The 18,210-nt window shown below is 47.3% G+C and overlaps 1 protein-coding gene across 5 annotated transcripts in view; it reads right to left on the bottom strand.

Moving 5' to 3' along the window:
* Window positions 1-18,210, bottom strand: part of ACACB (acetyl-CoA carboxylase beta) — a 115,370-nt gene that overhangs the window by 4,268 nt on the left and 92,892 nt on the right. For 4 of the 5 annotated variants that reach the window (XM_044930039.2, XM_006044834.4, XM_044930041.2 and 1 more), the window contains 10 exons: window positions 16,635-16,732; window positions 15,346-15,466; window positions 12,997-13,107; window positions 11,605-11,748; window positions 10,826-10,946; window positions 9,210-9,306; window positions 7,233-7,329; window positions 5,470-5,605; window positions 4,240-4,417; window positions 932-1,044 (listed from right to left, as the gene is read on the bottom strand). In XM_044930039.2, coding sequence (XP_044785974.2) covers window positions 932-1,044; window positions 4,240-4,417; window positions 5,470-5,605; window positions 7,233-7,329; window positions 9,210-9,306; window positions 10,826-10,946; window positions 11,605-11,748; window positions 12,997-13,107; window positions 15,346-15,466; window positions 16,635-16,732 — 1,216 coding nt within the window. Of the gene's footprint in view, window positions 1-931; window positions 1,045-4,239; window positions 4,418-5,469; window positions 5,606-7,232; window positions 7,330-9,209; window positions 9,307-10,825; window positions 10,947-11,604; window positions 11,749-12,996; window positions 13,108-15,345; window positions 15,467-16,634; window positions 16,733-18,210 lie in introns of those variants that run through there. The other variant, XR_006545490.2, reaches the window with a different exon arrangement.

The raw sequence follows: 18,210 nt of genomic DNA, 5'->3' as shown, positions 1-18,210 counted from the left end.
TTCAGTGAGGATCCACCTCGTTGTATGGCAGAAACTAACGCAACAGTGTAAAGCAACCTGACTCCAATAAAAAAAAAAATGCACCCAGATTTGCAAGACAGCATTCAACACTCAGCTTCAAATTTGTTCCCGTTCATCAGGCCCACTGCGCTTACAGGACACCATCAGTTACCATTTTTAATTTACATAGTAAAATCTAATAAGGGAATATTATAAACAAGTCTATGCCGATTTGATAATTTAAATGAAACAAACTCCTTGAAATAAAACTACAAAAGCTCACCTAAGAGCAAAGAGATTAAACTGAACAGTCCTCTATATAAAAAAGCAATTGAATTTGTAGTTGAATTGTAAATCTTTGCTATCAAAGATTTAAAGAAATAATGCCCACTCAGACTCAGAAAACAGAGGGGGGAACACTTTCTGATTCACCCTATGATATCAGCATTACCCTGATACCAAACCAAAGAAATTATATACCGCTCATCACCATCATCATAAATCTTGTGAATTTCTGATGACACAGATCAGTTATAAAGGCAATGCTACGTCGTATGGATTTTTAAAGAGAATTACAAATAAGTTGCAAGTGAAGCAAACCTATCACTCAAACAAAATTAGTAAAATGCCTGATGGAAAAATTCTAAAGGGTAACTTTGCTACCAAAATTCAAATGTTTCTCATTGGCTTGAAATACTTCAACTATTCTGTCTTGGGTGTGTTGAGAAATTACACTCACTGAGGCGCTGTGTATGTTTTTTCATGTTAAAGGGCTTGATGGGCTGTGTGGGAATGTTTGAAACATCTCACAGGTGTTGCTGCTGAGTTTTGGTGTGTCTTCACTATTTTTAACCTGATAGAAGCCTCCAGCCATGAGTGGGCTGAGCCCTTTCATGACCTCTGAGAGGTGATACGTTTCAGACCCACTCACCGAGCTGTTCCACGAGCTTCTTGGAAACGGGGTCGAGTCTTCTGATGGTCTTCACCAGATCTTTCTTCCGGTACTTAATTTCCACTGTTCCCTCTGGCTCCAGAACACTCGCTCTGAAAAAGCCAGCAGCGGGGGGAGGCGTATAAGAGAGGCTCCCCAGCAAGCGACCGCCAGAGGACATGCAAGGGGAGGCAAGACCGCCAGGAAAGCTGGTGGCAGTCCTCTGCTCTGTAGCTGGCTTTCTGCATGCCCTTGGGCAAGTCACTTGCCCTCTCTGGCCATCTGCTTTTCTATCCATTGAATGAAGAATTAAAGCAGCTTTTAAAGTAAAGTGTTCTGGGACTTCCCTGGCAGTCCAGTGGTTAGGACTCCATGCTTCCACTGCACGGGACATGAGTTCAATCCTTGATCAGGGAACTAAGATCCCACATGCCATGGCATGGCCAAAAGCTAAAAATAAAACAAAAATGTTCTGAACTCTAGAAGGCCCTTTCAGCAACAAGAGTGTGTGACTTTTTCCAGAACAGCATATCCCACCAGCTCTTCAGCAACAGTCCTCTCTGGCTTTCCTAATCTCTGCTCTCCTCAGGCCAGGGTGGTGGTGGTGTTCAGTCACTCAGTCATGTCCGACTCTTGGTGACACCATGGACTGCAGCACACCAGGCTTCCCTGTCCTTCACCATCTCCCAGAGTTTGCTCAAACTCATGTCCATTGCATTGGTGAAGCCATCCAACCATCTCATCCTCTGTCATCCCCTTCTCCTCCCACCTTCAATCTTTCCCAGCATCAGGATCTTTTCCAGTGAGTCAGTCAGTTGCATCAGGTGGCCAAAAGTACTGGAGATTCACCTTCAGCATCAGTCCTTCCAATGAATATTCAGGGTTGATGTCCTTTAGGATGGACTGGTTGGATCTCCTTGCAGTCCAAGAGACTCTCAAGAGTCTTCTCCAACACCACAGTTGGAAAGCATCAATTCTTAGGCACTCAGCTTTCTTTATGGTCTAACTCTCACATCCATATATGACTACTGGAAAAATCATAGCTTTGATTATATGGACCTTTGTCGGCAAAGCGACGTCTCTGCTTTTTAATACTCTCTCTAGGTTTGTCACAGCTTTCCTTCCAAGGAGCAAGCATCTTTTAATTTCGTGGCTACAAGGTACTCTTTAATCTCCTTAAAGCACACAAAAGCACATGGAGGAATCCAAGATGTGAGTGGCCCCCTCCATTCCCAACTCTCTCACCCCACCCCTTGGTTTCCCCCTGTCCCCTTCTCTTCTGACAGCTTGGAAGCCCTGACCAATACTACATGTAGCTCTGAACCTCCTGGTGACCAGAGTGAAAAGTTAATGTGACCGCATTTGGGGCTGCCCTCGTCCTGAGTCTTCTGGAGGTCTGACCTCAGCGGCCTCCCGTGAAGGTCACAGGGCACTGAAGGCAGGACAGGCTCAGCTCATTTGCACCATATCACGATGTCTAACGTAACGCCTGAGACACAGTAGGTGCTCAATAAATAAACACTGAACTGAGGAAAGAATACGGGAGTAGACACAGGAGGAAGGTGCCTATCTATACCTTGAGCAGAACTGTTCTTTTTTAAAAATATGTTTGTTTACTGGGCTGCTCTGGGTCTGAGTTGCAGCATGCCAACTCTTAGTCATGGCACGCGGGATCTAGTTCTCCGACCAGGGATAGAACCTGGGTCCCCTTCACGGCAAGCACAGAGCCTCAGCCACTGGACCACCAGGGAAGTCCTGGGCAGAGCTTGGGGCCTTTACATTCTCACAGCATTTGGCATAGTCTTCATTTTGAAGACACTCAAACACCGAGTTACAAGCATTATCGTCAGCATCCTTTCTGGAAGAATCTATCTGGGACAGACTCCCACTTGAAAAAGAAAAGTGCCAGGAAGGTTTCTCTCCCCTGAGGAACTGGTGTCCTCTCATGCAAGTACACATTTTAGTCATTCGCTTGTCCGGTATTTCCCAAGCACCCATTAGCAGTCAGGTACTGTACTAGGCCCTAGGCTATAACAATAAATAAAAATGAATAAAACATAGCCTCTATGGAACAGTTTTGGGGAAGACTGAGAGTCTAGTAAGAACTAGACATCTAATCATATTTCCCTTTTCATCTTGGCTGCCAGGAAGCTCAGGTGCTTTTCGTCTTTCTTTTTTCTTTGGCTGCACCAGGTCTTCGTTGCTGCATGGGCTGTCTCTAGTTGCAATGAGTGGGGGCTACTCTCTAGATATGATGCTCAGGCTTCTTGTTGTGGTGGGTTCTCTTGCTGTGAAGCACGGGTTCTAGAGTGCATGGGCTCAGTAGTTGTGGCTTGTGAGCTCAGCTGTCCCGTGGCATGTGGGATCTTAGTTCTCAGACCAAGGATCAAACCCGTGTCCCTGCATTAGCAGGTAGATTCTTAACCACTGGACCACCAGGGAAGTCCTAATAAATGAATTAATATACAATCAATCAATTGATCATAATTAATATTTAATATATTTAATATATTAATATATTATAATTAATTATATATTAATATAAATATATTATATATCATTATATATAATATATAATATATTAATAATTATATATTATATATACTATAACATATATTAATATATGTAATATATAATATATAATGTGATATATAAAAATTAGTATATAATATATATAATTATAATATAATTAATTATATATAATCTATTATACATATTATAATATAATATATAATATAAAAATATATATTATATGTATAATATGTAATTATTATATATATTATAATTATATAATATATATCATATGTAATTATAATTATATATTATAATATAGTTACTATATTATAATTATATATAATATATATTATATAATTATATATATTATGACTTAATATAGTCTATATATTATTATATAATAGTATATAATATAACATATTATATATTATATTTACATAATATATTATTAATATATCAATACTATATGTTATATTAATTATATATTATAATTATATATTATAATTTTTATGTTTTCTTTAAGTGATTGCAAACCTTGGGAAACAGGTGAGTGTAAGTTGTGAAAGAACAAACTACAATTCCTCCACTACTTCTGGGCTCCAGTCACTAATTACACTGAGAAAATCCAGTAGCATGCTGGACACTGGTTTCAGACTGGGAGAACTGGCGTCTCTCCACCCCTCTGGAAGTTCAGAACAGCCCTGCGATCCCCAGAGTGCGACTCCAAGGGTGCGGGGCCTCAGGACTCGGAGTGAGAGCAGGAAGGCGGGGCTGGGCTGGGGCAGCACACCCACCTGCTCTCTCTGTCCGCGTACATCTCTATGCACAGTGGGTTGATGGAGGTGTCCATGACTGCCCAGGAGCCGCCCCGGACCTCCGCATAGGGCGGGATGTAGATCAGGACGGGCTGTCTGTACTTCCGGAGGCCGTCCACGATGTAGGCTCCGAACTTTAGCACCTGGTCGTACATGTCTGAAAAGCAAGGCAGCCACCGTTGAGGTGACCTCCGGCCCACTCTTCGCTGCCCAGGGGTTGTGGCGAGGCTCTCATGGGGCCAGGAGGCAGGATCAAGGCACAGAGGGCTCCCTTGACCAGGTCCTCCTCCCTGCTGGGGCCTCAACATTCCCACCCAGAAAAGGAGGCATGGGCTGATCTCTAAGATCCCTTACAGCCCTGGCTCAGAGATGCCCCCGGCCTGTCCCTCTGTTTCCAGAACAGAACCCTCTCCAAGGATAACACAGTCTCTTCCCTCTTGCTGCCCACAGGCATATGGTCCTTATTTTCTTCCAAGACACGTCTAATTAGGCATGGTACATGGAAACAACAGCACAATAACAAAGTCTAGGACCTCCCTGCTGGTCCAGTGGCTAGGACTCTGAGTTCCCAATGCAGGGGGCCCAGGTTCAATCCCTGGTCAGGGAACTAGATCTCACACACTGCAACTAATACCTGGCACAGCCAAATACATAGATAAATATTTTTTAAAAATAACTCAAAATCACATGGAGAGTAACCACCACATGCAAACGAACCCTCGCCGTGGCCCTCTGAGGTTGATTCTATCCTTACCCCTCTTCGCAGAGGAGAGAAACTTTGGCTTGGAACAGTCACCCACCCAACAAGGACTCAGACCAGGTCTGCCTGGCCCCAGTCCAGCTCTTTCTGAAACATCCCATTGACAGCCTCTGTCTCTTGAAATGCGCTCAGTGCCTTGAAGCACTTGGATTTGAGTGTCAGGTCACTGAGGCTCACAGTTGCCCCCTAAGGAGGGCAGGAGCCTTCTCATCTTCCTAAGTGGGGAGGTGACAGCCCAGATCACTCGGCAGCTTCCGGGAGCCACCCCTGCCTCTCCCTGCATGACGGGGACCTCTGGAAAGTCACACTGGAAGCCCTCAGTTCCCTGAACAGCTCCCGTCTGCAGGGCTGCAGGAAGCTCAACTAAGATGATGATGTTGCGATCCCAAGGGAGCTGTCCAGGGTGCTGACCCCGAGGCTTCAGGGCACCCACAGGAAGGCCACTTTACCTTTCATGCCCCCGGAGAACCCCCTCCAGTTGGCAAAGATCATCAGGGGCAACTTCTCCCGGTTGAAATCATTGATGGCCTGGGCCGTCTTATAGGCCGAATCTGGGAACCACACCTGGCCAGCCTGCTGGATTATCTGGAACACAGAGCAGCCTGCGTCAGACTCCTCTGAGCAGAACAAGGGATGGCCGCCCGCATGGCACCCTGGAGGGCAGGTAGCCTGATTGGCATCGGTGACAACACCAGAGATGGGGCTCAGACACGTGACTCTCATGCTGCGGCCCAGGGAGGCTCCTGTTGCCTGTCGATAGGTGCCAAGCTGGTAAATGCCACCCTGAGTAGGGTCCCAGGACCCGCCCTCTGACTTCTGAACTCCTCCCAGGGTGCGACATGGCCCACCCTAGAAACAGCAACAGTGGAGAAGGAAATGGCAACCCACTCCAGTGTTCTTGCCTGGAGAATCCCAGGGACGGGGGAGCTTGGTGGGCTGCCGTCTATGGGGTCGCACAGAGTCAGACACGACTGAAGCGACTTAGCAGCAGCAGCAGCAGTGACCATATAACATCCAGCTGAAGACTAGCAGGGGGGTACTCTTTCTGCCCCCTTCTGATGCCTATGTCAGAAGCTTTCTCTGTCTCCTTTATACTTTAATAAGACTTTATTACACAAAAGCTAAAAAAAAAAAAAAAGAACAGCAACAGTGATGAGGGCAGGAGGAGGGAGGGATTCCTAGGGACCCGTCATCCTCTGAAGAAGACAGCGAGGAGCACCAGGCATCCTGCAGACACAGTGCTGGGGCTCCCACCCCACCCCACTCCAGAGCCAAGGATGCCTCTGAGTCTGAGCTGGAAGGACAGACATGTGATCATTCAGGACCCGCTCCTGTCAGCTCAACCGGCCTACACAGCAGACCCAGCAAAACCACAGTCATGGTCGTCAGAATGGCCATCATCAGAGAGTCTGCAGAAACAAATGCTGGCAAGGACGCAAAGAAAAGGGGACCCTGGAACACTCCTGGTGGGCATGCTAACTGGTGCTGCTACTATGGAAAATAGTATGGAGGCTTCTCAGAAAACTAAAAACAGAACTGCTATATGACTCAGCAACTCCCTTCCTGGGTACGTATGTGTATATATAACCCAGCACTAATGTGAAAAGATTCATGACCTCAGTGTTCACAGCAGCATCGTTTACAGTAGCCAAGATACGGAAGCAATACCAGTGCCCGACGACAGAGGAATGGAGAAAGACGATGTGGCATGTACATATATGCAAGGGAATACTGCTCAACCACTAAAAGAATAGAATTCTGACATATGCAGCAATGTGGATAGATCTAGAGAACATTATACATAGTGAGATTAGTCAGAGAAAGACAAGCACTGTATGTTATCACTTATATGGAAAACCTAAAAAATAATACAAATAAACATACATGCAAAGCAGAAACAGACTCACAAAAATAAAACAGACAAAAAATAAACTAGGGAGTTACCAAAGGTGAGAGAGAAGATGGGAGGGACACACAGGGGTATGGGATTAAGAGATACAAACTGCAATGTATGAAATACCAAAGCAACAAGGACATACTGTACAGCACAGAGAAATACAGCCATTATCTTGTAATAACTTTTAATGGCGTACAATCTGTAGAAATGCTGAATCACTATGCTGCACACCTGAAATGAATATAATTTGTAACTCAACCTCACTTCAATTAAAAAAAACGTGAAAAGAGCCAGCCCAGCTCCCTGGCCCCTAACCTTGGCCTCGGAATCCAGGTTGGCAGGGTCGGCAGGCACGACCAACTCCACCGTCCTCATCTCTGCAGCGATCACTCCAACGGGGATGCCCCCCAGCCTGCAAGGTGGACCACAAGTGAGCAGGGGCGCGGGGCAGCACCGCAGGCTGGTTCGGGGGGGCAGGTGAGTCCAGCCAGCCCAGGCTAATATTCTACAGGCACGCGGGCCGGGATGAGGGTGGACAGAAAAAAGCATGCTGTTTTCAACTTGGCCCTGAAGCAGTGAAAAGCCTCACAAACAAGCAGGCTGGAAAGGTTCTCTGGGTGCCCGTATCGGGGCAATAGCTGCTGGGGTTGTGGGGAGGCTTGGGCCAAGGCAGGGATGGGAGCAGCATCGTCCCCTAGAACTTTCCGTGATGATGGCCTCGCTCTCTAGCGGCCTGACCAGTGTGACAGCCATGAGCTGCACATGACCACGGAGCATCTGAAACATGGGAGGGATGGCTGAGGAACTGAACATGTGACATGCTTTTTCACTGTGTGATTCCTCTGAATTTGAGCTGTCATACATGGCCAGCAGCCACCACGGTGGACAGCACGGGTCCAGACCCCACGCCACATAGGGAAAGGATGGAGGTATGCTAAGCCTGAGCAGCTTCAGTTACGGGTGGTCCATGGCATCAGTCTCCATCAGCAACCGCCACCAGCTGCCCCTGGCCACCTGCGTCACTTGATTCCTCTCGGTTATGCTCCCAACAGTTTATGGGGCAGGTTTGGGGACAGCAGTCTTCAAATCAAGCGCTTCCATGTGGAAGGGGGAGTAGATTTCATCTCAGTTTAAAGAACATATTCCAGGGGATTTCCCTGATGGTCCAGTGGTTAAGAATCCACCTTCCAATGCAGGTGCCATGGGTTCAAACCCTGGGTGGGGAACTAAGATCCCACATGTGGTGGGGAACTAAGATCCCACATGTTGTGGGGCAACTAAGCCCACATACTGGATGAAGACAGTGCAGCCCCCCCAAAAAAAGAACATTTGAAAAAAGTAAAACACTTATGGAGAGAAGCAAGCCCAGTAATAGACTTAGTATTTTAACAGTTATTACAGAGAAGTAAATAACAACAATGGCAGCTGCTATTAACAACATTATGGAGCATTTATGATTTTTAAATGCTTTTTATTTATTTAAAAAATATTAAATACTATGTGGCACTTGGGATCTTAGTTACCCAACCAGGTGTCAAACCCGCACCCCCAGCAGTAGAAGCAAGGAGTCTTAACTGCTGGACCACTGAGGAATTCCCCATTTGTGATATTTTAAATGCCTAACACATCACCACTTCTATTAATCACAGCAATCCTTCGGGAGTGGGAAGGGGCGGAGTTATTAGCCTCATTGTACAGATGAGGATGTAAAGGCCCAGAGAGGGCGAGTGACAGCAGAGGTCTGACTCCAGAACCTGAACTCATAGCAACTGTCTTGTACCAGAAATCTGAGTGGTAAATTATGAGGCTGTTGCTTTGGGCTCCATAAAAGGAAGAACTCTGGGGCAGCTGGACTCATCCCGAAGAGAAGGAGTGAGCTCAGCTTTGAAAGAATCCAAGCATTATGCCTTCCGCCAGCCCTGGTATACAATAGCGGTTCCTGCCCACGGCCCTCCTAAATGGAGTTCGTACTTCTGACTGTGTGGTTTCCCAGAGAGTACCAGGGCCACCTTCTGATTCCCAAAGGGGTTCATGGCCCGCCTGGCAAGGGTGCCCTGGCCCAGGGGCAGACACAAGGGGCAAGGGTCCTGGCCCCCAGGAAGAAGTTGGTGGTATGTCTTCTAAAGTTATGGACAAATCCAGACGCTATGAAGAATTTCATCAGCCAGAAACACTCCGCCCCCACCCCACCCCACCCTCCGCCACAACTCTCTGCATTGGTTTTTCTTTCAGAAAATCCAAGACCAGGGAGAAAGCATTGCTGAGGCTGCCTGGGCCCGCCCTCAGTGTTACCTTGCTCGTCCCGTCACCACAGTCTGGGCCCAGGGCACCATGATCTCCTTGAAACTGCCCTGGTCAAAGAATCCACTCTGCCAGGATCCCTTCAAAGCTGTGGGCAGAAGGGCAGAAGCTCAGGCCGGGCTCTGGTTGCTGAGGGCCCCCGGTGTCCACCTGGAGGGCAGACTCCTCTGCCGTCTCTCTAGGACAGCCTGATGTTGACAGCCCAGATACCTTTATTCCTGGAAAAAACAACACTTCCCCTGCCCACCCCCCAATACACAAAACCAGGGCTGCCAAAAAATATGCCGAATCAGGAAGTCAGTCCATACAGAACAGCCAACCACACCAACTTCCCTCAACGCCAAGCACGAGGAAACCCTCGTCACAGCCTCTGCCTTTTCTTCTCAGAAGGCAAAAAGAGCAGATGGCTGCCTTCGGAAGGCACAATTTCAGAAGGGACCATCTACTCAGAAAAACGCTCATCCTGGACCTGGTGGCTGCAGCCTCAAAACCGTTACATTGGGAAGAACGTGTTCCATTGAGAGACAGAGAGTCAGAGAAAGGGAGAGTGAACAAGTGGATGTCAATCGCGGCCATCCTGGGGAGGACGCGGTGCCTGGGATCCACACCGCGGTGTACGTGTCTGTGGTTTGGACACGAGGAGGCAGGTAGCAGGAGAGATCTCACTTTGCAGGAATAGCGGGGCTGGGCCCCTGGGAACAAAGCACCCCAGCCTCAGGGTCTGCCTGGGGGCCGGCCCTACTAGCTGGAGCAAATGGTCGGTAACACATCAGACGTTTTTAAAAATCAAGCTAAAGCCAGTGCTCGCAGGTGAGAAAGCCTAAGAGAAATGGCAGAGGCGGGGGAACAGGCCACGGGGCATCTTTCGCTGGTGGAGCCTGGCATGCTCCTGGCGGCACCTCCCTTGCCCCATGCAGCTGGAAGGAGAGGCCGAGTTCTAAAAGGGGCAGCACGTGAAATTCTAGACTCGGGATTGTGGCAACAGGGGCAGCTCAGCTTTCCAGTTCTGTCCTGGTGGCTCAGAATGTAATCAGATGCCTCCAGGAGGCCAACCTGTCCCTTTGGGGGAGGGGGGGACAGGGAGGGAGGGAGAGAGAATGTGTGCACGTGCAAGCATGTGCGTGCACACAGGTGTGTTTGTATATATGTGTGCACATCCACATGTGTGTCTACAAATGGAGCCGCAGAAGAGGCAAAGTTGCTCGTCCTGGGTGAACTCATGGAGACATACCTCATGAAGGTTTAAGCCAAACAGAAAGACAGAGGGACAGAGAGAGAAGCGCTCTTCTCTCTGAAACCCTGAGGTTGCAGCCCCAGAGTTGCCACCTATGTGACCACATCTGGGGCAATTTCGGGGAAGGAGGTCATGACCTCTGCTGCTTCTCACCTCCATCCATCAGCTCCAGAAACCGGAGGCTGTTCCCACCCCTTCTTGGTCATCAGCTTGGGAAAAGCACAGAGAAAAATCTCCATTCTTCCACCCCTTTTTGCATTCGACCTCAGGTGTATCCCTTGGCGATAATCTTCTACTGACTCATTCTTTTATCTTGGTGGCAGAAAAGAAACCCCAAAACCCAGGGCTCGGACAAAACCCCGGAGGGACCTACTTGGGTGAGGTCTTCCTGCAAGCAGCCACCGGGGGTCGTAGGGCCCGCGAGATGGTTGGAATTCAATTTCCCTGTCAATGGGATCCTTGGGTGTGACAACTGGGACTGGGCTGCGATTATCCTAGGAAAGAAAGTCAGGTCTCCCACTCAGTCCTTCGGGCTCATCAATAATGTCTACAATTCACTCTTTGCCCTCCTCTCCCCGACTATGGTGATGCCTGGCTACGTGGCAGAAGCCCAACCCAAAGCAGGTCATCATCACACTTAGGAGTAGCATTTGGCTGAGGGCCTGCCAAGCGCTGAACTCCACACATCGTGCCACTGAGCCATCAGTGATAACACCCTGGGATGGGTGCCACTGTTACTCCCACTTTACAGATGAGGAAACTGAGGCTTAGAAAGATTAAGAGATGGTCCTGAGGTCTCATTGCTACGAGAAGGAAGCCAGGAATCAAATCCAGCCTGAATGCAAAGCCTGAGGATTCTCTGTTGTCCATGTTACCTCTTTTGATGACAGGCAATGTCACCTCTTTCTACAGGATAGACACACAGCCTCCGTACAAAGTCATCAAAAAAAATAAAAAAAAAAGCAAATAACAGTGAGTACAGGGCTGGGCATCAGAGAGGGAAGGAGGGAAGAGAAAAGAAAAATCAACCCTAGGCACGATTTCAGTGTTACGTACTCCCTACCCTTCCACACATTTGGCAAATGAACCAGATAACAGAGTCTTCCAGGCTCCAAGCTTCAAGGGGCGGGGGCGGGGGGAAGGATACTGCACCTTTGGCATATAGGACAGCCATTCCAGGATGGTACAAACACCCTCGAAGTCATCTGGCACGGTGACATGCGAGACGCCATTGTAATGCATGATCTGCACACCTCCCAGCTGGTTGTTGGATGTGTAAACGTCTCTGCCCAGGACCTGCTTTGACATTACACGGTTAGCAAGGTCCTGCCCAACCTGGGGGCATTCCATCTGTTCAGATGGTCCTCAACCCTGGCTGCATGTCAGAATCACCTGGGAGCTTTCAAAAGTCCTGATGTCCAGGCTGCAGGCAGCCAGACCAATTACATCAGAATCTCGGGTATCTGTTGTTTTTTTTCAACTTCCAGATAATTCCATTATGCAGCCCAATTTGAGAACCAGCGATCCAGCTGGTGACTGGTCATCTCCAGGCAAAACCCAACCTAGTGTTGCTGATGGAGCAGGTCTGCAGTGGGGCCAGAGAACTTTGTATTTTTATCATGATCCCAGGTAATGCTGATGCTGCTGGTTCAGGGGCCAGACTCTGAGACCCACTGTGGGATTTTTAGCAGACCTGATGTTAGAGAGGCCTTACAGCATTGTGGAAGGCATTTCAAGACAGTAAAACAGTCACAAGAAACTGTGTTCACTAGGAGTCTAACTATGTAAAGACATGAGGTGAGAGGAAAACTACACAAAAACTACAGTAGGGACAAAATTACTTTTTTTTTTTTGGTCTTTTCCCAATTTTCTGCAATGTGTAATGCTATTTTAATAATTTTTAAAATTTAAATTACAGTAACACAGAGAATTAGTTCCACCAGAAGAGCCTAACACACACATTGTTGCTGTTAAGTCCCTCAGTTGTGTCGGACTCTTTTTCAACCCCATGGACTGTAGCCCACCAGTTTCCTCAGTCCATGGGATTCTCCAGGCAAGAATACTGGAGTGAGTTGCACTGGAGTGGGAAATAGCAATTTCATTCTCCGGTGGATTTTCCTGACCCAAGGATCGAACCTGCATCTCCTGCTTTGCAGGCAAACTCTTAACACTGAGCCACCAAGGAAGCCCAATACACATCTATATGTATGTATGTATCTATCTGTAATATATGTTAGCTCATAAGAGGCCCATATAACTGAAAAATGAAAGAACAGCTCTCATAACAGCAGGGATGGAACAGGTTTCTTTTTTCCCTTTTCTTGCTGCATCATGTAGCTTGTGGGACCTTAGTTCCCCAACCAGGTATTGAACCCAGGCCCTCAGCAGTGAGAGTGTGGAGTCCTAACCGCTGGACCACCAGGGAATTCCTGGAACTGCTTTCATGCTGAGAAAAATTCCCCACTGGGGACACTGGGAATTTCAGAATGACCCCGCCCCCGCCCCTACATGTCCGCTCCCCGGCCATCCCTTCAAGGTGGTCACCTTATTGAGCGCCGTCGCCCCCGTGAGGATGATGTGGGAATTCTCCACCTGGATCACTCGCTGGCCCAGCCTCACCAGGTAGGCCCCGATCCCGAGGGCCCGGCAGGTCACCTGTGGAGACAGGACCCCTCCTGCATTCCTCAGGGCCAGTGCCCCGCCCCCCACAGCGGGGATGGTCCAGGAGCCACTGGGCGTGAGTGGAAGCTCAGCTTGGCCACGGGCATCCTGATCGGTGGCCGGACAGCGTGGGCTCAAGCCTGTCCTTCAGGCTGCCTGACCTCGACCGAAAGAATGGGGCTAGCGAGGAAGAGTGTTGTAAAGACACACGCAGACGCGGAATGTTCTGGCTCTTACTTCAAGAGGCATCTCTGTGGTTCTTCTGAGTTTGGTCATTCCCAAGACACTGCATGCATTCACACAATGAAAGGAAGCCTAGGAGGGCGGGTGAAACTGGGAAAAAATGACCGAGGTCTGTGTCCAGTTGACAGTATCGTGTCAACGTCAGTGTCCTTGATTTGATCACATACGACGGTTACACGAGACACTATCACACGGGAGCTGGACGAGGGGCACCCAGGACCTGCCTAAACTATCTCGTAACTTCCGACGCAGAACTATTTCAAAATAGGAAGATTTATACAGGCAGACCTCATTTTATTGTACTTCGTGGATACTGAGGTTTATTTATTTATTTAACAAAGTTTGTGGCAATCTGTGTGTCAGATGAGGGTTAGCATTTTTTAGCCATAAAGGATTTTAAAATTAAAGTGTATGCATTTTTAAAAGACATAATGCTATCGCAGACTTAACAGACTACAGTACAGTATAAACATAACTGTTACATGGATTGAGAAACCAAAAAATCCGTGTGACTTTATTACAATCTCTACTTCAATACTATATTCATTCACTTTACCATAGAGGTCTGGGACCAAACCTGCGACATCTCTGAGGTGAGCCTGTCTGTATATATATATAAATTAGAGATATGTATATGTATATCTATTTTGGAATATATAAAAATATTCCTTTTTATATCCTTCAAAAGAAAATGACATATTTTGGAATATGTAAATACATATATGTCTTTTTATTTTGAAATAGGTATGAAACATACATAATGACACCTAGACGATACGCCCAAGGAAGACACTCAAGGCCAGCATTTTCCACCTTGGAAACTGAAGAGCCAACACCAAGGGTAAAAGTCAGGACTTGAGTGACAGTTTACCACTGAAGAGAACTATTACTACGACTCCAACAGAAACAGAAGATATTTCTGTAAAGGCCACACTAGGGAATGAGAAGACAGTCACTTCGTACCAGTTAATATTAGATAAAAGTTCTTTTTTTTTTTTTTGCCCATACTGCTGGGCATGCAAGACCTTAGTTCCCTGACCAGGAACTGAACCCATGCCCCCTTGCAGAGAAAGTGTGGAGTCTTAGCCACTGGGCCACCAGGGAAGGCCCAGAAGTTCTTCTAAATACTCAATATCTTTTAAAGAAGAAGAGATTGAATCCTGATTCAAGCCAACCAACTATAAGAAGACATTTTGAGATAACTATGAAAACTGAACCCAAGTTGAGTTCTGATGATATAAAGAATTGCTGTTGATATTGTTGGGTGTAATAGTATCATGGTTATATTATTTAAAAAAAAAAATGAATGGGGGAGCATTTATCTAGCAAAGAGTCACACTACGGTACTTACAGATGGAAAGATATAAGTGGAGGCTGCTTTAAAATATTCCAGAACAGTGGGCAGATGGGCTGAGGATGCAGGAATGGTTACACGCTGACAACCGTTGGAGCCGGGGATGAGTACATGGGGCTCATTATCAATTCTCTTTACTTTCGCGACTATTTTTTTAAATTTATTTTTACTTGGAGGATAATTGCTTTAATTATGTTGTGTTGGTTGTTTCCATACAGCAAGGTCAATCAGCCATCAGAAAACACATGTCCCCTCCCTCTGAACCTCCCTCCCACCCTCTACCCCAGCCCACCCCTCTGGGTTGTCGCAGAGCGTTGAGTTGGCTCCGTGTCATGCACCAGCTTCCCGCTGGCTATTTTACGTATAGGAATGTATAATACATGTCTCAGTGCTACTCAATTCCTCCCACCCTCCCCTTCCGCTGCTGTGTCCACAAGTCTGCTGTGTCTGTGTCTCTATCCCTGCCCTGCAAATTGGTTCATCAGCACCAGTTTTCTAAATTCCATACATACATGTTAATATACGATATGTGCTTTTCTCTTTCTGACTTACTTCACTTTGTATGACAGGCTTTTCCTGATTAAAGGTTCCATAATAAAAAGTTGAATTGGAAAAGAAAACGGGCGGGGACTCACCATGCTGATGGTGACGATCTCGTCGTAATCCTGGGAGGTCTCCCCAGCAATCATGCCTGAGCCCCTCAGGTTCTCTACGCCCAGGCCCTCCTCCTTCCCAATGATGTCCGTGATGACATACCTTCAGGAACCAAACGAGAGTTACAGACTGAGCTCCAGCCTAGGACAATCCAAGGCTGATGTGCTTCCCAAGGACCCAGGGAAGGACAGCTGAGCAAGGTGAGGGACTGGAGGGTGAGAAAGCGGCCAACGGTGAGATGAAGGCAGGGGTCTAGGACCCTCACGATTGGCCCTAAAGTTTCCAGAAGGGCAAGTACAGCCTCGATGATGATCACCCCTCCAACCAAAAAGAAAGTCTGCTGATTCAGAGGCTGTCCTAACAAAGCATCACCCTTGCCCTGCACTCCTTTGGAGACAGTCTAGAACAGCCTTTGGTCTGCAGAGAGATGGGCGTGTGCCAGGAGAAGGCACTTGGTTCATGACCAATCAATCATGGCCACATGAGTCCACTGCACAGCCGAACCTCCCTGATGATCTGAGGCGGAGCTGATGTAATAATAATAGAAGTGCACAACAAATGCAGAAACTGAAGCATCCCCAAACGATCCCCGCCTCCCTGGTCTGTGGAAAAATCAGTCCCTGGTGCCAAAAAGGCTGGGTTAGGCCCTAACCCGTTAGAGATTCACAAGGCATTTCAGTGCATTAAATGCTCTGAGAAGGTCTGCAGTAAAGATGCTTGTTGGATCTCATCTAACCCAGTGTTTCCGAAACTTACTTGACTATGGAAAATCTTCACTACCTCCCTCCCCCCAGATCAATGACTAACATCCCAGGAAACTCAGCCTGGGGAATTTTGATTTAAATCAGAATCTGATTTTAAAAACCTACAACCTTCCCTGGAAACGACACCAGTATCGCCCTTGACGTTCTCATGGAGCAGACCCTGTCCACGTCTTCCCAGCCCACCCAGTGAGTCAGTTTGGCTCATTTGGTCCTAAAATGTGAGCCCGCAAGCTCTGGGGACATGCGGGAATCCAACCTAACTGTCCCCGAGTGATGTGCTGTTTTTGTGAGAGACGTGCCTCATGTGGGGACAGCAAGGATGGGGTCACCCTAAAGGGGGCCCCAGGTGTCTGAGCTGTCAGTGGCCACAGTGGAAGCTGGGGGGACCCTCTGTACAAACACCCCTGCCTGCTTGAGAAACTGTCACCAGCCCAGAGGCAGATTCCCCACGAGCAGCTGAAATGAACCCCAGTCAGAACGTGGGAGCTGCCTGTGAAGTTATTTACCTGGATTCTCCATCTTCCTCCACGTGTTTACAATGGACGGAGTTCAGGGAGCTGATTCTGGTGTAGTCTTGGGGGGTCAGGTACAGGTATTTAATTCCCTTAAAAACATGTAAATACTTCAATGAGGCTATGAGTCCGGCTCTGTGTACTCAACAGCCACTGTTTTTAGTGCCAACACAATGTTTGAGGGATGCAGGAAGGACACTGTTAATAACAGTCACCTGTCTGATGTTAACAGACATCTGATGTTAACATATTAATAACACCAATTAACTGAATGTCTGCTCTGTGGTTGCCACTCACCCTTACCACACAACCTTACTTTTCCCCTGGCCACCTCTCTGATTCACTATTTGTTTGTTTTTAAATCTTTATTGAATTTGTTACAATATTGTTTCTGCTTTATGTTTTGTTTTTTTGGCCCCCAGACACATGGGATCTTAGCTCCTCCACCAGGGATCGAACCCTCAGCCCCTGCATTGATAGGGGGAGTTTTAACCACTGGACCACCAGGGATGTCACTGATTCAGTGTTGTTTAATCATCTTTTCATTCTCTCTCCCCAAAGGAGCCTTTCAGATACTTCTTTTCCCCTGATTACCAACGCCTTTGCCCCAGTCAAGTTTTATTATAGATATACTGGTTATGTAATAAATGTACACATATGTGTGTGTGCACTTCTACATGAAAATAATACTTCTGTCCCTTTTGGGGGGACAATACCACTTCCTTGAGAACCTGTGCCATGGTTGCAAAGAATGCCTCTGTTCCCTGCATTTTCACATCACAAGATGTGTGTTTTTCTTTATTCATTCTGCCTTTTATGATGTCCTGAGGTCTTCTGGATGAATTGTAAGAACTTCCTGAGGCCAGGGATTATATACCACTCACCTCTGCATCCTTGGTATGTACTGTGTTCAGAAGATGCTCAGTATGTATTGATATTAAGTACATGTTTATATAAGAAATAACTATTTTCATTATTTTTCTCCAAGGATCCTTCTGAGAGCTTCTGAAGTAGCTCAGTGGTAAAGAATATGCCTGCCAATGTAGCAGACACAGGTTTGATCCCTGGGTTGGAAAATCCTCTGGAGAAGGAAATGGCTGCCCACTCCAGAATTCCTGCCTGGAGAATCCCATGGACAGAGAAGCCTGGCAGGCTATAGTCCATGGGGTCACAAAAAATCAGACATGACTGACTAACACTTTCAGAGCTCTATGAAGTGACTACTCCGATTATCCCCATTTTACAGATAAGGAACCTGAGTCATCTGCTAGTGGCTAAGAAGGAGTGAGGGCTCCCAGGTGGTACTAGTGGTAAAGAACCCGCCCGCCAATGCAGGAGACATAAGAAAGGCAGTTTCGATCCCTGGGTCAGGAAGATCCTCTGGGGAGGGCATGGCAACCCACTCCAGTATTCTTGCCTGGAGAATCCCACGGACAGATGAGCCTGGCGGGCTACAGTCTATGGGATCGATGGCAAGAGTCGGACACCAAAGAGTTGGACGAGCTAAGTTTGGACTTAGTGACCAAACCACCACCATGTGTATCCGTGCCGTCTAAGAGCAAGACTTTTC

Source organism: Bubalus bubalis, chromosome 17 (assembly GCF_019923935.1).
Source record: "Bubalus bubalis isolate 160015118507 breed Murrah chromosome 17, NDDB_SH_1, whole genome shotgun sequence".
Lineage (NCBI taxonomy): Eukaryota > Metazoa > Chordata > Mammalia > Artiodactyla > Bovidae > Bubalus > Bubalus bubalis.
Note: the sequence above shows the minus strand (reverse complement) of the source record. Positions and strands in the feature narration are given on the sequence as shown.